At 37.9% G+C, this 17,140-nt stretch overlaps 2 protein-coding genes across 3 annotated transcripts; both read left to right on the top strand.

Annotated features, from left to right (window-relative positions):
- The first annotated feature begins 293 nt into the window (after positions 1 to 293).
- Positions 294 to 10,437, top strand: urb2 (URB2 ribosome biogenesis homolog). The gene is made up of 10 exons (XM_066679813.1): positions 294 to 373; positions 1,172 to 1,315; positions 2,005 to 2,181; positions 2,808 to 6,105; positions 6,204 to 6,364; positions 6,589 to 6,699; positions 7,163 to 7,405; positions 7,883 to 7,979; positions 8,950 to 9,083; positions 9,876 to 10,437. The coding sequence occupies exons 2-10, from the start codon at positions 1,190 to 1,192 to the stop codon at positions 10,071 to 10,073; spliced, it is 4,545 nt and encodes a 1,514-aa protein (XP_066535910.1). The 5' UTR covers positions 294 to 373; positions 1,172 to 1,189; the 3' UTR covers positions 10,074 to 10,437.
- Positions 10,438 to 11,483: 1,046 nt separating this feature from the next.
- On the top strand, positions 11,484 to 16,222 carry LOC136705913 (uncharacterized). Of its 2 annotated transcripts, XM_066679740.1 has the most exons (6): positions 11,484 to 11,598; positions 12,306 to 12,612; positions 13,634 to 13,781; positions 13,920 to 14,084; positions 14,196 to 14,215; positions 15,024 to 16,222. In XM_066679740.1, exons 2-6 carry the CDS (start codon positions 12,361 to 12,363, stop codon positions 16,107 to 16,109), a joined length of 1,671 nt encoding a protein of 556 aa, XP_066535837.1. In that variant the 5' UTR covers positions 11,484 to 11,598; positions 12,306 to 12,360; the 3' UTR covers positions 16,110 to 16,222. The 2 variants fall into 2 exon arrangements, with proteins under 2 accessions (XP_066535837.1, XP_066535836.1); XM_066679739.1 differs by having other exon boundaries at positions 13,920 to 14,215.
- Positions 16,223 to 17,140: the final 918 nt, after the last annotated feature.

The following is a 17,140-nucleotide window of genomic DNA, read 5'->3' as shown; positions in this document are numbered from 1 at the left end:
TGCAGAGAAAGATCCATTTATTGGTCCTGTGGGAATCCTGATCAACAGATCAACATTGTAAAACTGGGCTTGCAAAGAAGATAATCAATTGGTCTACAGTCTGTAATTTTACAGCTCAGAAACAGGTCTTTTTTACATTTTGGCTGATTGGTGAATTTATTCCCTGTCTTTAAAGCACGTGAACGAACAGAGAAGACTGAAATAAACGCATAATCACACGTTTATTTGTGTTAAGTAACGCACTTCAAGTTTTAAGTTGTTAATATACTGAAATCTCTCCGTGTGATCGGTAATAGATTGTCTTTGCCTGTGCGGAAGTGTCGGGGAGATCGTTTTTGCTGCAGGAGGAGGACCACGTGTGTGTAATGTGACTGTAAGTGTTTCTGCCGTTTTTAATGGAAACTGATTGTGTTTACCAACCAATTTCACTTAGAAACCATGTAATTATTTTGTGTTGCAGTGCGGGAATATTATGGAACCTTAAACACAATCGATGTCAGAACTTTCACAGCTTTACGGCTCTAGACTAGACTCACTGAAAGTAGAGAACTCACTCTGAGTTTTTGTTTTGTTCCGTAAACGAACTGACAACGTGGATCCCCTAACACAGATTAGATGAGCTATGTATTTGACTATGATTTAAATGTGACTACTGCACGGGCTGATGCAGGAAAACAATTGGCAGCTAATCTATCTGAAAAAAAGTTGGGCAGTAGATAAACCCAAATTCAAGCTAAGTACATGTGTCTACGCATTTTCCTATTGGGTTTAAGATGTCTGGCTAACTGAGTAATCCTGCTTATGGAACACCCCACTTTGTGTTTTTTTTTTCTTTCAAAATGTGTTAGCTAGATAACCTAAGCCAGATTTGAGGACTGTCCAAATTGAATGTCCCTCTGCTCTTTTCCTGTTGGAGAAATTTAACTTGTATTGTGAAACACTCCCTAGTAGTGTACATTGAGTATTCAGGCTTTAACCCTGAAAGGCATTATATGGACCGTACTTCTTGGACTGTATTGTTTACAGAAGATTATCACAGATTTTTTCCCCACATATATATCATTGCAGCTGCTTAGCTTTCATGAAGTGTTCTAAACTATATTTGCAGTGTATTTTTATTCATTTTAGTAAAATAACATAACACTTAATTTTGGTTTTCTTTTCTGTCCAGCCGCAGGTGTTTCTAGAAATGGCTGCAGTCTACGCTGGCATCCATCAGAAGCTGAAAAGCCATCAAACCCCTTGGGCAGATAAGCTGAAACTTGCACGGTTTGCATGGGGGTCCAGACAGTGCATTCTCCCAAATAAAGAACAGGTTCATACACACTTTCTTTCAGTTCTATTTAATAAAACTGTAGCATTAGAAATGAGAGAGAGTTTATTAATGCACTTATCTATTATTACACTTATATACCAAGGATGCTTTACAATCCACACTGCTCAGAATGCTCAATCCACACATTGGCGAGAAGCGGCAGCCAAACGTGCTCACTCATACACCAGGACAGTTATTAGAGAACCAATTCACCTACCCTCCATGTTTTTGGACTGTGGGAGGAAACCCACACAGACACAGGGAGAACATGGAAACTCCACCCAGATGGGACTTGAACCCAAGATCCCAGCGCTGAGAGGCGAACTTGCTAACTGGTTTACTTGGTGTTGCCACTGACAAATTATATTCAAGCCAATATAAGTTAAAACATAGAGGACAAAACGAAAAATGTCCTACATGTTGTATATATTATGAGGAAGTCTTCAGCACTAACAGAGCAGTTCCATCAGGGTTTGTTTTAATTGAACCAATGTTGACAAGTATAAACACACCCTAAAAATTTAATGAATGAAAAAAAACCACATACTTTCTGGTATATCCCTAAAGAGTATGCAGTACATGCATGACAAATATACTCTATGTATTGCACAACAAGTTTTACCAGAGTATTAATAGAATTTCACAATGAACACATCTCTTAGATTACTCCCTTGATGTTTATTTTGCAGGTTTTGCTTGACTGGACCACTCATTCACTTTGTGCACGTTACAATAAGAAAGTGGAAGTGCCACTTGAAGTAGAAGATGGCTTATGGACCTACTTAGATGATATTCTTCACAGCAAAAACCTGAATAATATCCTGAGCCATGGGAAATCAATTACTCTGAACTCAGCACTTTCTCAGGTAAACAAAAAAAGGAACAATAAATATGTTATGCCTTAGACCAGATTCATTTTACTGTTAATTGTGTATAGGTTAGTTGATATGAACAAACCAAATGTAGTTTTGTCAGGCAGCTATTAGCTGCATAGTGTATGTCATACAAGTGTGTTCTGGCATTTCAACAATTGGAAGATAACATCTGAAATAACTACCCTCCGTAGTATCATATTTTCTTTGTTAATTTTATGTGAAAATTTAATTATAGATGTTTATAAGACGGAGAAGACCAAATTTTTACTGATGCAAAGATTCATAATTATATATTCAGTGTAACAACTAACTTAAAAGCAAAACAGCTGAGTTTGACAAAGGCATTGGCCAATTTGAGCTTAATGAGCTCTGTCTGCAGCTGTGGCAAGAGCCAGGTCCTGCGCATACATGTTTTAACAAATTTCTGTTTTTGTCAGTCTGTCAGTAAGCAAAAATTCCTCTCTAAATTCCATGGGGTAGTGGGCTATCATTCAGAAGTAGGTTTTGTGTCAGGAAAAGCAAAGATGTTTAATAACATCCTTTGATGCAAATTGATAAAAATTCAATCTATCTGTCAGTGCAGTTTTTAGATCTTTGTTTTGTTTGGTTTTCTATAGATAATCAATGAACGCATCCTAGAAGGGACCTCTGGGACCTTGACTGTTAGCCTGTCCACTGTTTTGAGCTGTTGCCACGGGATATTGACCTCTCCTGTTCTCTCTGTGAGCTACACCGCCAGATATGATCAACTGGTGGAACTGCTGGTGAGGGTCTGTAGGCTGGCCTGCTTTAAGCTCAGCCAGCTGGACTCTGTGGAGCCTCTTCCAGTTAAGGTGTTTGAGGTTCTGCTTCTCATTCTTAGCACATACCTAACTGTACAAAGACAACAAGGAAACTCCAACAGAGTTTTTACCCAAGTCACAGAACACCTTTTGCAGCCGCTTTGCCTGGTAAGACACTTACTGACCACAAGGGCATGGACAGAGGAGGATGACGTGATAATCCGACAGCATCTGAACAAAGACATCAGGAACAAAGTGGACCTGATTCTTCAGTCAGCTCTCTTTTTCCATGACCGCCTACCTTACTACAAAGAAGAAGTTGTGCCATCTGAACGAGAATCGGTTTCCAAAAAGGGATATGCAGGCAATACCTTGCTCTGCCCTGTTGCAACAATTCTGGTGAAACTTGTCTATGAACAGGGCAGTGAAAAAGAGGGTTTGTTCTATGCTGCCAGATCCAATTCTCTCCCATTGCTCTTCAGATTTGCTCTAGATTCATTTGGTAAAGCAGAACAGAACAAGCTGGTTTGCTTTTACATCATGACAAAGTTTGTGACTGCTTTAGATTTTACAGAGGATCTGAGTGTCAAGGAAACATTTAATGCAGCAAACTGGAGCCTTGCTCTGCTTTCCCTAGAGAACATTTTGAATTCTTGCTTGGCTGGGGATATCTACAACATCGCTGCAGACAGGATACATCATGGAGAGGTGCAGTTAAATTTCTACAGGAAGGTCGCACAGCTCTTATTCAATAACGCGCAGACAGATATCCCAGCCTGGTACCGCTGCCTGAAAACGCTTCTTGAATTGAACCACCAAATTCTGGAGCCCAATCTTGATGAGCTTGTCTCATCTGCATGGGTGGATGCAGACAATGTAGATTTACGTGTGAAGAAAGCTCGTGAAATGCTTGTGTCTGCTGTCCTTCAGACCTATGCTAAACTACGACAGCTGCCAAGACTCTTTGAGGAACTTCTTGTCGTAATCAGACGGCCAGCAGCTGATGAACTGAGACAAGAGCTGTTGCCTGAGACCGTGCAAAAGCATCTGAGTCAGTGTCTGTTGGACAACCCTCCCAGCCAGAATCTTGAAATCTGCAGGCTTATTCTGGAGACGATGCAAAATGATCTGCGTTATGTGAGTGAAATGAGAGAGGAATCTGCTCTAAAGCTGTTCTCTCAGAGTATTCTCCTCAATGCAGTTATCTCTAATTTAAAAACCTTGGATGACAGCACCCCAGTTCCTATCGTTAGGCAAACTCAGAGTTTAATGGAGGAGATGCATGAATTAGTTAAGTCCCTTTTACAGAATCTTGATGGGGTTTTAATTACAGATGCCCCCTGGGGAGAGAAGATTCAAGAGGTGAGTCTTCTACTTGTTCACACTTGGCATGAGGCTGACACCCTCTTCCAAATTCACTGCAGTAAATATAAATCCCCAGCTGCTGAAAAATGTGACATAAACCCTGTAGAAAAGGTTTTGGCAATCAAAAGCTCAGCAGGTGAGGTCATTAGTCCACTGAGCAGGCTTCTACAGAAGCTGCTTACTCTTCATAGTATGAAGAAGCACTTGCTTGGTTCACCTTTGTTATTATCAGATGCAGACACACAATTTCTATGCAAAGCTGCTCAATATGTCGTAAAAAGACAAGAACCATTAATAAACATGAGCCTTGACCAAACGTGGGACCTCCAACTTTGCAGTGTGAATAGTGAGAACTATTCTGTTGCCTACTGGTTCCTCCTAACCAACAATCTGCCTTTAATTGCCCCATACCTCTCACAGGAAGATACAATGTATATAGCAGACACAATGTTGAACTACCTGCTTCAGAGCGACTTGGGAACAAGTTTGGAGAAGACAGATCTGACTGTCTGCTTGATTTCAAAACAGTTACTTCAGAGTGTGTTTTTCTGTGAATTACCTGGCTTGCACTCCGCAGTGGTGACTTGTATCATGAGAAAGTTGTTTGAGCTGCTGTGTGCTTCTGATGTCCAAGCTTTATGTCCCTCATTTTTCAAACCTGTGTCAGAATTTGATGTTGAATCTCAAGATAAACAAGAGCACATGACTGATATCTTACCTTCTATGGAGAGACTTAAAGGCATAGCTCAGGAGATCTTTAACTGTGGTAAAGCTGGGCTTTCAATACCTGTCTCTGAAACACAAGTAAGTAGTTTGCTGCACTTGGTGAAGATCACAAGTGCTCTCAATCCACATGCAATGGGCCTTGAAGACTACCTAGAGCTTTTTCTGAGCTCGTTCCTGATTAACTTTTGTGTCCAGCGTGATGGAAGTGGAGCACTTTCAGCACCCGTCAGCCTTTTGAAAGAAATCTTCAGACTTCTGACGTTGTTATTGATGGGGCAGAATTCTCCAGCAATCCTTAAGATTATACATGGTAGTACACTCTTAGAGGGAGTCATAACCTCAGTTTCCTCTGGTTTTAGCAAGGGACTTTTTTGTAATATGGACAGCTCCTCGTGGTTCCTACTACTTCAGTCAGTTCAAGGCTTCATCCAGTGCCTAATCCAGCTGATAGTCAACCGAAAGAGCAGTTTGCGAATCAACCTGGAAAAGTTCACAAACTTCATAACTGAAAGACTTGCAGCCATTGGGCCTTCCTCTGCTGAGTCTGAACAACGTGAAGGGGTCCTGTACATACAGCTTCACTTAGCAATAATGAGCACACTTTGTGAGGAAATTATGCTCATTCTTAGAAAACGTGAGCAGCTGGATGAAATCATAACTCGGTTGTTAGAGAAAATCATCTCCATTATGGGGCCTGCCATCCAGGCTATGTTGACGAGCAAGGCAGGCGGTGTGCTCAGGCAGTCATTCACTGTTGATGTGGTAACGGTGATGATTAAGAGTGAACTAGCAAAAGCCTCTCATCAGATTCAGAACAGCGAGGAAGAGAATGGACGATACAAATTTTCCCACATAGGACTGTACAAGAGCTTTGGCCAGCAAATCTTGAAGGAACTATGGCCAGCACCTCGACCCATGGATTTTCTCATTTCATCAGTCCATTTTCTCTCAGCATTTTATTTGGCTTCAGAAACAAATAAGGAGTTGGACGTTGAAGATCTTCATTTTAATATTTTGAAGGCTGTCCATAAGCTGCTGTCAGGTAGGCATCCACTTGAGATCTTACTTGTGTATTGATATGATTGATTCTCTTCTTTTAACCTGTTTTAATGGCATTAACATATTGTTCATTCTTGAAAGGTGCATGGCTGTCTATATCAGAAGTGAAGGAACTTGAAGCACCAGTTAAGGACATGCTTTCTCAGTTGATGGCCACTTGTTCACAAGAGCAGTTCAATTTACTGTTTCTCTTGCTTCAGGATGGGCTTGCTGCTTCAAAGATTGGCGGAGGCTGCCACACAGTGAGTTTCCTTCTGTAGCATCAAATGTTAAGCTTCTGAACTGTTTAAACCTAGAATATACAGTACTGAGAAAGCTTAAAGATGACTATTCATTTATTTATAATATATATATATATATATATAATATTTTTTTTTTTTTTTTTACCCAATACCTGTAGTGCAATGTAAAGTGTCTAATTTGATTTGTTTTTACCTGCTACTTGTCATCACTGTCAACCTAATAGGAGGTCCTTGCAACTCTGACTCTAATAAAGCTGCTTGCCTGCTGTTCATTACCGGAGACCTGCTCAAAGTCTTTTTGGCTTACCGTTCCACAGATCCTGTCTTCTCTTGTTGTGAGTATTGCAGTGCAGGGTATATGGAGTGTTAGCAGTCAGTTTATTAATTTTGCATTTAATAATGTTTTCCAAGTTAAATGTATAGATTACAGTGATCCGCTGTGGTGACCCCTAGTAGAAATATAGAAGAATATGAAAAAATAAAGCAAATGAAGATATTGTTAGCATTAGTAGGAATGCAGGGGTCTGCATGATTCCTACATTTACAGCTGCATTCATTTTACTCAGTGTTTTGACCAAATACTGGTAGATCCAAACTAATCCAACTAATATAGTTCTCTAGTATGCATTTACACAGCAGGGAAAAGTGCCCCAAATCTGTATAATGATAATACTGGGATTTGCAGAATACATTCTGAAATTTAATCACAATCAAATTTAATCATACAGTGGAATTTCTCATTTTTACACATCCAAAACCAAGTTAGGATTCACATTAATGAAAATGTATCTCTTTCAGTTTGTGATAAGGAAGTCGAGTGAAATGGCTGCTTTGACTGGTGCCTTGACTGTTCCAGCAGTAGCAACCATGACCACACTGCTCCGGCAAGGAGAGTGTCACCTCTCTAACCCACATCATGTTATCCTGGGGCTGGGTGCGCTTCATTTTGTGCCACTGGACATCCTGTCCATGGATGACTACTATTCTGCCTTTCAGGCCATCCACGAAGCCTTGTTTGCCATCATCCAATGCTACCCTAAGGTGAATGGCCTTCAGATTTAGACGGAAGTGTGAATCTGACTTTAGTACTGGTGTTTGGTGTAAGTGGGGTCACAGAATAAACCTTCTAACCTGAGATTAATGAGGGATCCATGATCATTTAACCTGATATTTTTCTATTGAATGACTAACTGCATGATGGAAGAACATGATTATGTAGTGGATATAAATAAGCTAAAATATGTGTGATGAAGTAATTTTGTCAATATTTTGCCCCTTCGCTAAACCTGTCAGTCTATACTTAGACCCAATTTTTTCATCATAAGTGTTGCAGCTTATAAGAACATTGCAGCTGACATTTTCAGCGAAACATCTATGATTAAATTTTGTAATTTTTTCTTTTAATTTTCTGTTGAAATGTATTTATGAAAAAAAGGAAATTTGTTTTCATGTAAATTTGTTTCAACCACATTTGGAAACTGTGGCTCTCTTTATACTCATGTGGTCTTGTTTTTGTAGGTAATGCTAAAGGCTGCTCCAACGTTCCTGAACTGTTTTTATCGTCTGGTGACATCAATCATACATGAGGGCAGGCAAAAGGGAGAGAAGGATAAAGGTAAGTTGGGCAGGTCCACAATCATATGTTTTTTTTTTGTAAAAATGGATAAAAGAAAAACATTTATACATGTATTTATTCCTCAAACTGTATTACTGATTTGAAGAAAGGTGGGAAAAACACTTTATTCAAATGTTGGGCAAAAGATTAATTAACTAAACTGTTGTATGAATGTTTTGGTTCATTATTATTACATGCAATGAGCAGGTTGCATATGTCTGGTATTTGTATTGCCGTTTTATATTCTTGGTCAGAATCAGGTTAATTTGTCTTTAGGGATAAATAAGTGTAACGCTAAACATAATTCCAAGAATTTTCTATTACAAACAACAGACATTTTCAGTTGAAGCTGCATTCATTAGCATTAAATTTTAGTGGGAATGTCCTGCTAAAGCTGATGTTATTAGTGATCTTTGACTGTGAATTAGGGCTGGACGGCTAGTCAAATAAATCGAAATCTACATTAAAAATTCTAATCAATGTAATTTTGCCAATATAAATTTTTCAATTTTAATTCTTATTCTTTTTGTTAATTCTGTTAATGTCTCCCTCTGTTCATGTACTGTCCAACTGAGCAACTTGAGCTGTTTCTACCAAAGAAAAAAGTTTTGATGTGTTTTGACTTTTGTGAAAAGTACAATGAACATATATATTTAATATTTAATCCGATTTTTTATATATATATATATATATGTGTGTGTGTGTGTGTGTGTGTATTTATATCCACCAGACTGTGGATTTAAAAATATATATTGATTAACTTTGATTATAGATGACTGTGAAGCAGCAGAGCGACCATGTGGCACTCCAGTTATGTTTTGAGTATTTTTACTTCACTCTGAAGTACATTCAGAATGTAACTGCCCAGCCTGTTATGTTTTCAGTTTCGCGTCTACATGTTAATGGTTCCTTTCAGCTGTAACTTTTTATCAGATTGTGATGTTTAGTTTTGTCTTTATTCACCTCAAAGACAAAGACTCTGCGACACTTTTAAAGTGTGCCATGTTGGTGGAGCGGATGTACAGCTACATTGGCAGCACAGCTGAGGGTTTCACAGTCTTATCCCCGTTCATTGTGGCTCAATACGTCAGCGAATTGCAGAGGGTAAGATCTTGTCTACATGTAAAAAAAAAAAAAAAGTTACATCTATGTAATTGATTGTATTATGTATTGAATATGCATGGATTATTTGAAAAAAAAATGCTTAGTGTACTCTGTAGAAGTTAAGTAAATTATCATATTAAAAATAATTTAGCAGGGTTCTGTCACTCCCACACACATCCAGGTCCCTGGTTTGATTCTCTATTTGAGTCACTGTATGTGTGTTCTCGCCGTGTCTGTGTGCTTCAGGTTCATCCAGCAATCCAAAAACACCTGATGATAGGTGAACTCTCTGTGTAAAACTGGCCACAGGTGTGCATGTGATAGTTATAGAATATCGGTGAATGAATGATATTTCACTGGAGTTTTTTTTAACCAAGTATTTCTTCATAAAATCTGGGGAAAGTGTGACTGTAGATCCTTCCTGTGAATTCTTATTTTAGTATTATTGTAGCTCACAGTATAGTGTGTAAAATCTATTTATCCAATCTGTTATTGTAACTCATTATACAATCTCCTGTGTAATGTTAGTACAAAAATACAACTAAAGTCACGTTTACAAAGCTTAAATTTATGCTAAACAAATGTATTTATTTACTGGCAAAGAGCTCCCCCTACGGGTCTGTGTCTGTAACATGTTTCCATTATTTCAAATGCTCCTAGATTAAAACAAACAAGTTTCAGATTTTTCAGTCAGAGATTCAGCCAGGCAACAAGTTTTGTTTTGTATGTTGAAAGTTTACAAACTCTTAAGTGAAAGCCATATTAATACATTATTTGTTCACATTTGTGAAGGTGACACTTCAGCCAGAGATCAAGGCACACCTCACAGAAGGCATCTACCTGATCTTGGACCACTGTTTTGAACAGGATATAAAATTCTTGAACATGACATTGCAAATGGGTGTCAAGGAGGTGTTCAGTGAGCTGTACAAAAACTATGTACACTACCACAAATCTCAAAGGCAGGGGGAAGAGAAGTATACTGCCTGAGGGTTTCCTACTCAAGGCACTTCAAGTGACACAAAGAATTATTGATCATTCTTATTTTCAGAGACAAAAATTCACTTTGAAATATGGACTGGATATAGAAAAAGCACGTCTTTTTGTTGTGTATTGCATGCTGTTTGCAACTGCTTTTCTAGTTAGACTTGTTTATTTAAAACAAATATGTGAGAAATAAAAGCACTCAGGGTACAAATTTCATATAAATGATGGCAATGATTACGCTCTATTTCTCTTTTCTGTACAGAATCTCTGTGCACTGTGTGTTTGTTAATATTATGTACATAAACATGTGCAAGATCGTTTTTTTATTTCACCCCCTGCCGTAAAATCTAAAAAGCATTCCCTGTGTATATGCATTAAAAATTATGTAAGTGCACTATGTATTTGTGTGATTACTGACTTTAGCATGTAACTTATCCGCTCCTCTCTCCCACGTTAATCTGTGGAAAAGGACCAACCCAGAGCTGCTTCAGCACAGTTGTATGATTAGTAGTGGATTAGTGTGTATGACTGATGCTGGAGTATTAATATACATTATTCATTAGTCATATTTTTTGCCTGAGTTTATTTTTGTTTATTAGTCTGTAAGTTTTTGTTGCAGTTCAAAGTTGCCTATTAAAACAAGATACATTTTTAATTGTACAAATCAATTTTAGCCATTACATCTAATCCTACTTGAGTAGTTTTGCCATCATACATTTTCAGTAGAGAGCAAATATTTTCAGCAAATTTAGCTTTTATACTTAATAAATATTTTGACCTAATGTCCATTTATTTTGTCACATTTTAAACATTAGACACTAAAAACATTTACTCATTCAGATTAGTACACGCTCAAACCTGGAATACCATTGATGCTGATGGAGATTCATTATCTTCCTCAGAAGGTCTTTTATCACAGATTACCCCCTTATTTCTACTATTCTCGCTGTCAATTCAGCTCCACTGAACATATTTGCACTCTAGTCCAGACTATAGTCCATTTTGCCCCTTCCATCCTCTTTTTCAAATATCAGGTCCAGCAGAAAGCAGGTATACAGCTGGAGTTTTAAAGCATCAGTGAGTAGCGTTGGTCATTCTCTAGTCTTAGTGATCACAGGACTCTACTGACAAAATGTTTTTGGTTGATAGCCTTCTCATTCCTGTATTGACGCTGAGGGGTTTAAAAACTCCCACAGCACCAGCAAACGCCACAATCGACGGTTTAATAATCGGCACTGGCCATTGAAATATAGAGTGGGGCAAAGTATTTAGACAAACAGATGAACTACATCCTCTAATATCAGAACAAATATTATAGTGCACGTAATCAGTGGAGATTTAAAAAGACGAGTGTAGAAACAAAAAGGCTGACCGTGGTGTGTTTACATTTTTACAGTTACTTCTGAAGGGAACCGAAAACATAGAGTGTGTTTCTGTCCGGTTCCTATATATTTATTCATTCTCTCTTTCTTTCTCTCTCTCTCTCTCTCTCTCTGGGAAGAAGGGATCACTCAGGGAAAACCATAAGGTTTGTCTTTTGGGGAATTTTTTTTTTTACAGACAGCGCAGTTGACTTCTTGACTGTTCCGTTCCACCTTAAATGTTAGAATCGTATTATAGAGGCGCCTGGATGTAACTGCTGCACCGTTTAAGGTCGAAGAGCAAATACATATTAAAAGCCCATTTCACTAACAAGCAAATAACGAAGCTTAAATCATGTTAGAAGAGCACTTTCTCTAACATCAGCTTGACATTTCTAGTAGCTGTTTTTCAAGTTTATTAATCCCAGATGAGTGCTCATAACGGTAGCATATTAGACCGTTATAAACCCTGATGTGTCAGGATTTCCAGGTAGCGAGGGCTGATAGACAAATACCCACTTGCTTGATTCCCACATGTAGCTATATGCGAATTTAAACTGAATGTGTATGGCATTGAAAAGCTGAACACATGGCTATAGTTTATTGGATTGTAATAGTTAACATTAACGTAGTAGCAATGTAGCAGTAACTTAACGTACAGTCCTCATGTCAATGATTAAATACATAAAACTCATTTCTGTTCATTAACATGATGCACGTCCCCAGCTGCCACATAACATATTAGCTATATTAAAATTATAACACCATATTTAGTAGACATAGATTTATAATAACAATGCCGTTTCTGATTACAGTTTATTTTTACAATGCCTATTTATTGCAAATTATAACTATATAACTTTTTGTTTCTCAGGAAGTGGATGTCCTACATTCTTTTTTGCTAGACGGTTTTCAACTTACCAAACACCATGAATGTGGATGACCCCATATCTGCAAAATTTCAGACTCTGGTTGAGTCACTCATGGCACAAACAACCTCAGAGATTGTTAAGATTTTTGTTGAAGTTCTCTTGGAAATGAGGCCGGAGGTTTCTCACAGCTGGAGGGAAGCCAATGATCTAAAGCTAGAAGACAGTGACGAGCCCATCACTGAGATTGTTTTGAGAAGTGAAGCAGCTGTCAACTTCAAAAGAGAAACAGAAGAGGTGTTTCTGTCAGATGTGAGCTATAGAAAAAACATGATTTATCTTTATTCACTACACATGACTTTATTTCATACTAAAAGCAGGGTTAAACATTTGACGGTTGGTTTTTCTTTCACCCAGGTGTGCGCCTTAATATTTATACTATTTCAGTTTTCATCATACTGGCAGCTGCTGTTATTCTTCAGTTCATCACTCCATAGACAATTCCACTCCTACTCCAGTATAAAGGATTTTGATGGTGGTTACCATGTGTGTTAAGACACTTCATTATGTAATAAAAATGTAAAATGGCTGCCACATTAGCCAACTGTTGACATACTGTCTAATCCCAGACCCAGATCATGCACCTTTGTACAAGATAATCAACCTTATTCACTTCACCTTTGAGTTGGCTCATCTGTTAATGTCTGCTTTTCTCACATGATACACAGTAAATATAGGCAACGTTCACGTCAGACTTACACATAGTTTTGAGTCTTTATAATGTTCACAACCCTTATTTCTCTAAACATGGCAAGCTGAATTACATCCTGATTATTGACCACTTGACACAAATCACCTATTCAGTTAACATTGTAAAACACATGATGGTTTATTTTAGCTGTTGTCTTTCAGTGTGCCTGTAATATGTGTGACATGTTTAAAGCAGCTTTCTAATCTAAAATATTATAATATATATTATAAATAAATTATATAATATTATATATTTTATATATAAAATCCAGATAATTACATTTAAAAAGAAACACAAACTGGATCTTTTATTTTTGTTAATATGGACATCTACAGTCAATGAGCCAACAATTCCAGAAAACCATTGTCAAAATAAATGTGGCCTTATTGATTGGCCTTGTTATTAATTAACTTTCTGTTTTTGGTTGATTACAATTTGATTTGAGTTGTAATCTTGGTGTATTTCAAATCTAGAACTGGTGAAACAATACAGCTGTTTTCCCAAGACACATATATCAGTAGGATTTGTGTTAAATGGCATATCGTGTGTTTTGTTTGAAAGACTATTTCCACTTCTCTTTAGGTTGTTGACCTTGTTCAAACACCTAAAGATGCTGTAAATGACAACACAGGCATAATGCAGGGCAATGTGTCAGTCCATGAACGAGACACTTCATGGGCAACACCCCCTGCTGAAGCAATCCAGTGCCAACCAGTGGCACTGGTTAAAGGTTTGTTGGAATGTTGTTAATAAAATTGTTAAGAAACAAAGCTAAAATTAAGTTAATTTTGAAATACATAATAGAGTTCAACTCCTTTGATATATATATATATATTATTTCACTCTTTATGATTTTATGTTTATACAGATTCATCTGGCACTAATCAGTCTGTAAACAATCCAAACCAAACCCAAGATGCCCTAGTGCTCCAGCCTCTAGTTAAACATAAAGGAGGTCGTCCACCTAAAACATGCAGAGCAACAGAGCATCAACAATCCACAACAGATATGGTGTCAAAGTCTCCAATCCAAGGTATTTCTATGGTCAGTCCACAGCACCCTTCTTGCAGCACCTCTACAGTGGATACTTCCTCTCCTAACGCTGAGTCTCTGGTTTTCAACAATGACTTTGTTGCTGCTGAAGAGCTTCATGATGAGGAGACAGTAAGTGAAAAATTCAATTAAATGTCACTTTATTGAAATTGAAAAATGTCAACAGTTTTCAGAAATGAAATGCACAAAACTACAGTAACAGTCAAACAAATCCGTAGTAGATTTATAAGCAGAACAAATACCTGATGGAGCATAGAAACCAAAATTCATCAACCAGCATGTCTAAAGTTTTCAGCTCAAGGACAACCTAATCATGGATCTCTTAAGCTTTTCCATATTTGGTATCTATTCCCTTAAAAGTAGTGGTCCATATATTAATTTCCCTTTCTCTTCCCTCTCCATACATGTCATATATATTTTCCTTTACCACAAACAACCCATGGAGGGTGACCTTTTAGCTGGTGTTTGCAGAAAACTGCATAAGCCAGTAACTTTTCAAAAGTAGTCAGTCTTACTTTTACACATTTAAGCTGTTTGTTTCCCTGCAAATATTAAGCTCCTTTAAGACTTCTGTTCTGATCTTATTAATACACATGGCACACAAGTGAGTTTTCTATGTGATACTCAGTTGCGAGGGCCTGGAGCCTTGTTGCAGAAATGGGGCCTCAAAACCCATTTGCAGATGTTTGCAATCTATAGCAAGAGATGACTTCTACATTTAGACAGGACCATCAGGAGTTATTGGTAATTCATAAATTCAAGCCCTCTGTGACACTGGTCAATTATACATTTGTAATGTTGCACAAATAAATGTTTTATTCAACTGCTTTTCCTCTGTAAATCTAATTTGTATGAGTTGAATCAAAACTCAATCATAACTCCACCATTTCTTAAATCTGTATTTTTTCCATTTCTATAGGCTGTGGATGAAAAGGGCATTCCTGGTTTTCACCATGTGGAAAGATTAGCTGAATACTTAGTGGAACTGCGAAATCCAACTACCATGGCCTTGACAAGTGAGCAAGCCAACACAATCCTTGATATGTGGCAGAATCTGGACACTTGGGATAAGCAGCGGATACTTTATATTGCTCAGCTCCAAGATAGGTTGTTGAATGGTCATTTCCAAGCCATTTCCATGCCAGGTTTGGAGAGCAGAACCAATTGTGATCTGGGAACAAGTGCTTCATCAACAGAGTGGCCTGACTGCTGTCGCTTGGTAGAAGCCATTTTTGTCAGGCTCTGCAATATCCACTGCAGTCATCAGGAAAAAAATGAGGGAACAATGAAACAATGGACATTGATTTTGCAGGACTATAGGACGATCAGGAGGCTTTTGCTGGGTAATTGTGCAGTAATGCAAGGTACATCTCTGCAGCTAGTAGAAGTGAATCCAAATGCTCTGATTCAGTGGCACAGTCACCGCATTAAAGACCAGGGTTTGACCAGGTCATTTCTTGATGGTCTACCTCCATCGCTACCAGAAGCTGAGGGCCCATTTCTACAGGGCAGAGATGTTCCAGTAAAGCACACTCAACACCCTGCCCTGGTACATGACAATAAGCCTCAAGATAGAACAGCTGGACAGGTCAAACAGAAGAGGTCATCTGTAGGAGAACTGCCATCTATCAGACCAAAGCTGCCCACACAGAGAGAGCTGTTTGGGTCAGTACAAGAACCTCCAAAATACTTGCAAGTGATACCAAATATTTCGGTCAGGACAGCACCAATGTTGCAGACAGTCCATGTGCTACAACCAATGCCCACTATTGTTTGCGGCCCACCTCAGAACAACGTACTACATAGTGACATCCAGGACCACAGCAAACCACGGCAAAAACGTTCCTACAACAGAGTAGTACAAGGAAATACCTGTAAAAAATGTGGCCAGTTCCGATCAGCAGTCACTGGACATAGCCAGTACAAGGGAATTGTTTATTGCCCTCAAACTGAAACACTGGACAAAAAGCTGTGGTTGGAGAAGATGAGAAAGAAATGTAAATAATAAATAGTAAATTACATTTCGTAATGGTGTAATATTAATAAGCTAATATTTGCAGCAAATGCACACTTTGCATGTACATTAGAGGCATAGCAATGCACGATGTTCAAGTTTGATACTGCTTTTATTTTTAATGGTCAAAATACAATAAAATAAAAACTGATTTTTGTTGTTTGGTGATACTTCTGTCAGGAAGCAGTCCAATTTAATATTTAAAAATTTGTTTGAGAAGCAACTTACTTTATACAGTGATCATGTTGCTTTCATGATAGCAGTATCGTATTTAGAATAAGAATGTTAAATGGAATATATATAGTCAATTAAGTTTTTTATTATTATTATTATTTAGTCAGCTATATTCATACATTCAGGAAGAAGTGTAGACCTAGTTAAGAATGCATTGAGTTTAACAGCAGTTTATTACAAACCTCATTTCTTAAAAAAAATAGTTGGGATGCTGCACAAATTGTAAAAAACAGAATGCAACGATTTGTAAGTCATTTCTAACAAATATTTAATCGAAAGCAGTACAAAATCACATTTGTTAAAATGTAAAACTTGTCCATACTGAATTTGATTCCAGCAACATGTGCTTCGAGTGTGGGGTGCCCTGTGATGGACTATTGCCATCCATTGCCTCCAGTAGCAGTCAACTCCTTGTGAATCTCTCCCAAATTTTTTTGAATGGCCATTTCTTGAAAATCCTTTCAAGGCTGGAGTTATCCCTGTTCCTTGTGCACTTTTTTCAACCACACTTTTTCCTTCCACTCAACTTACCATTAATATGCTTGGATACAGCAGGAGGGTGTCAATGACTTCCTTCTGGACATCTGTCAAGTGAGCAGTCTTCCCCTTGATTGTGTAGCCTACAGAACCAGAATAAGGGACAATTTTAAACGCTTTACCTTAGGCTTTAACTTTTTGATGATATTCTAATTAACTGGGATGCACCTGTAATCATTGCCCAAACCAACCCAAAATACAATAGTGACACCTGCTTTTAGCCTACTGTGTATATATACTAATTCTTCCTA

The sequence above is a fragment of the Hoplias malabaricus genome, chromosome 8 (genome assembly GCF_029633855.1).
Source record: "Hoplias malabaricus isolate fHopMal1 chromosome 8, fHopMal1.hap1, whole genome shotgun sequence".
Taxonomy (NCBI): Eukaryota; Metazoa; Chordata; class Actinopteri; order Characiformes; family Erythrinidae; genus Hoplias; species Hoplias malabaricus.
The sequence above is the reverse complement of the archived record's forward strand: the minus strand, read 5'-3'. Positions and strand labels throughout refer to the sequence as shown.

Excerpts from the sequence above, each read along its gene's own strand:
- urb2 (XM_066679813.1), top strand. The coding sequence starts at position 1,190 with ATGGCTGCAGTCTACGCTGGCATCCATCAGAAGCTGAAAAGCCATCAA. Across the intron at positions 2,182-2,807 it reads TGAACTCAGCACTTTCTCAG|ATAATCAATGAACGCATCCT; the intron begins GTAAACAAAAAA and ends GGTTTTCTATAG. Across the intron at positions 9,084-9,875 it reads ACGTCAGCGAATTGCAGAGG|GTGACACTTCAGCCAGAGAT; the intron begins GTAAGATCTTGT and ends ACATTTGTGAAG.
- LOC136705913 (XM_066679739.1), top strand. The coding sequence starts at position 12,361 with ATGAATGTGGATGACCCCATATCTGCAAAATTTCAGACTCTGGTTGAG. Across the intron at positions 13,782-13,919 it reads ACCAGTGGCACTGGTTAAAG|ATTCATCTGGCACTAATCAG; the intron begins GTTTGTTGGAAT and ends ATGTTTATACAG. Across the intron at positions 14,216-15,023 it reads AGCTTCATGATGAGGAGACA|GCTGTGGATGAAAAGGGCAT; the intron begins GTAAGTGAAAAA and ends CCATTTCTATAG.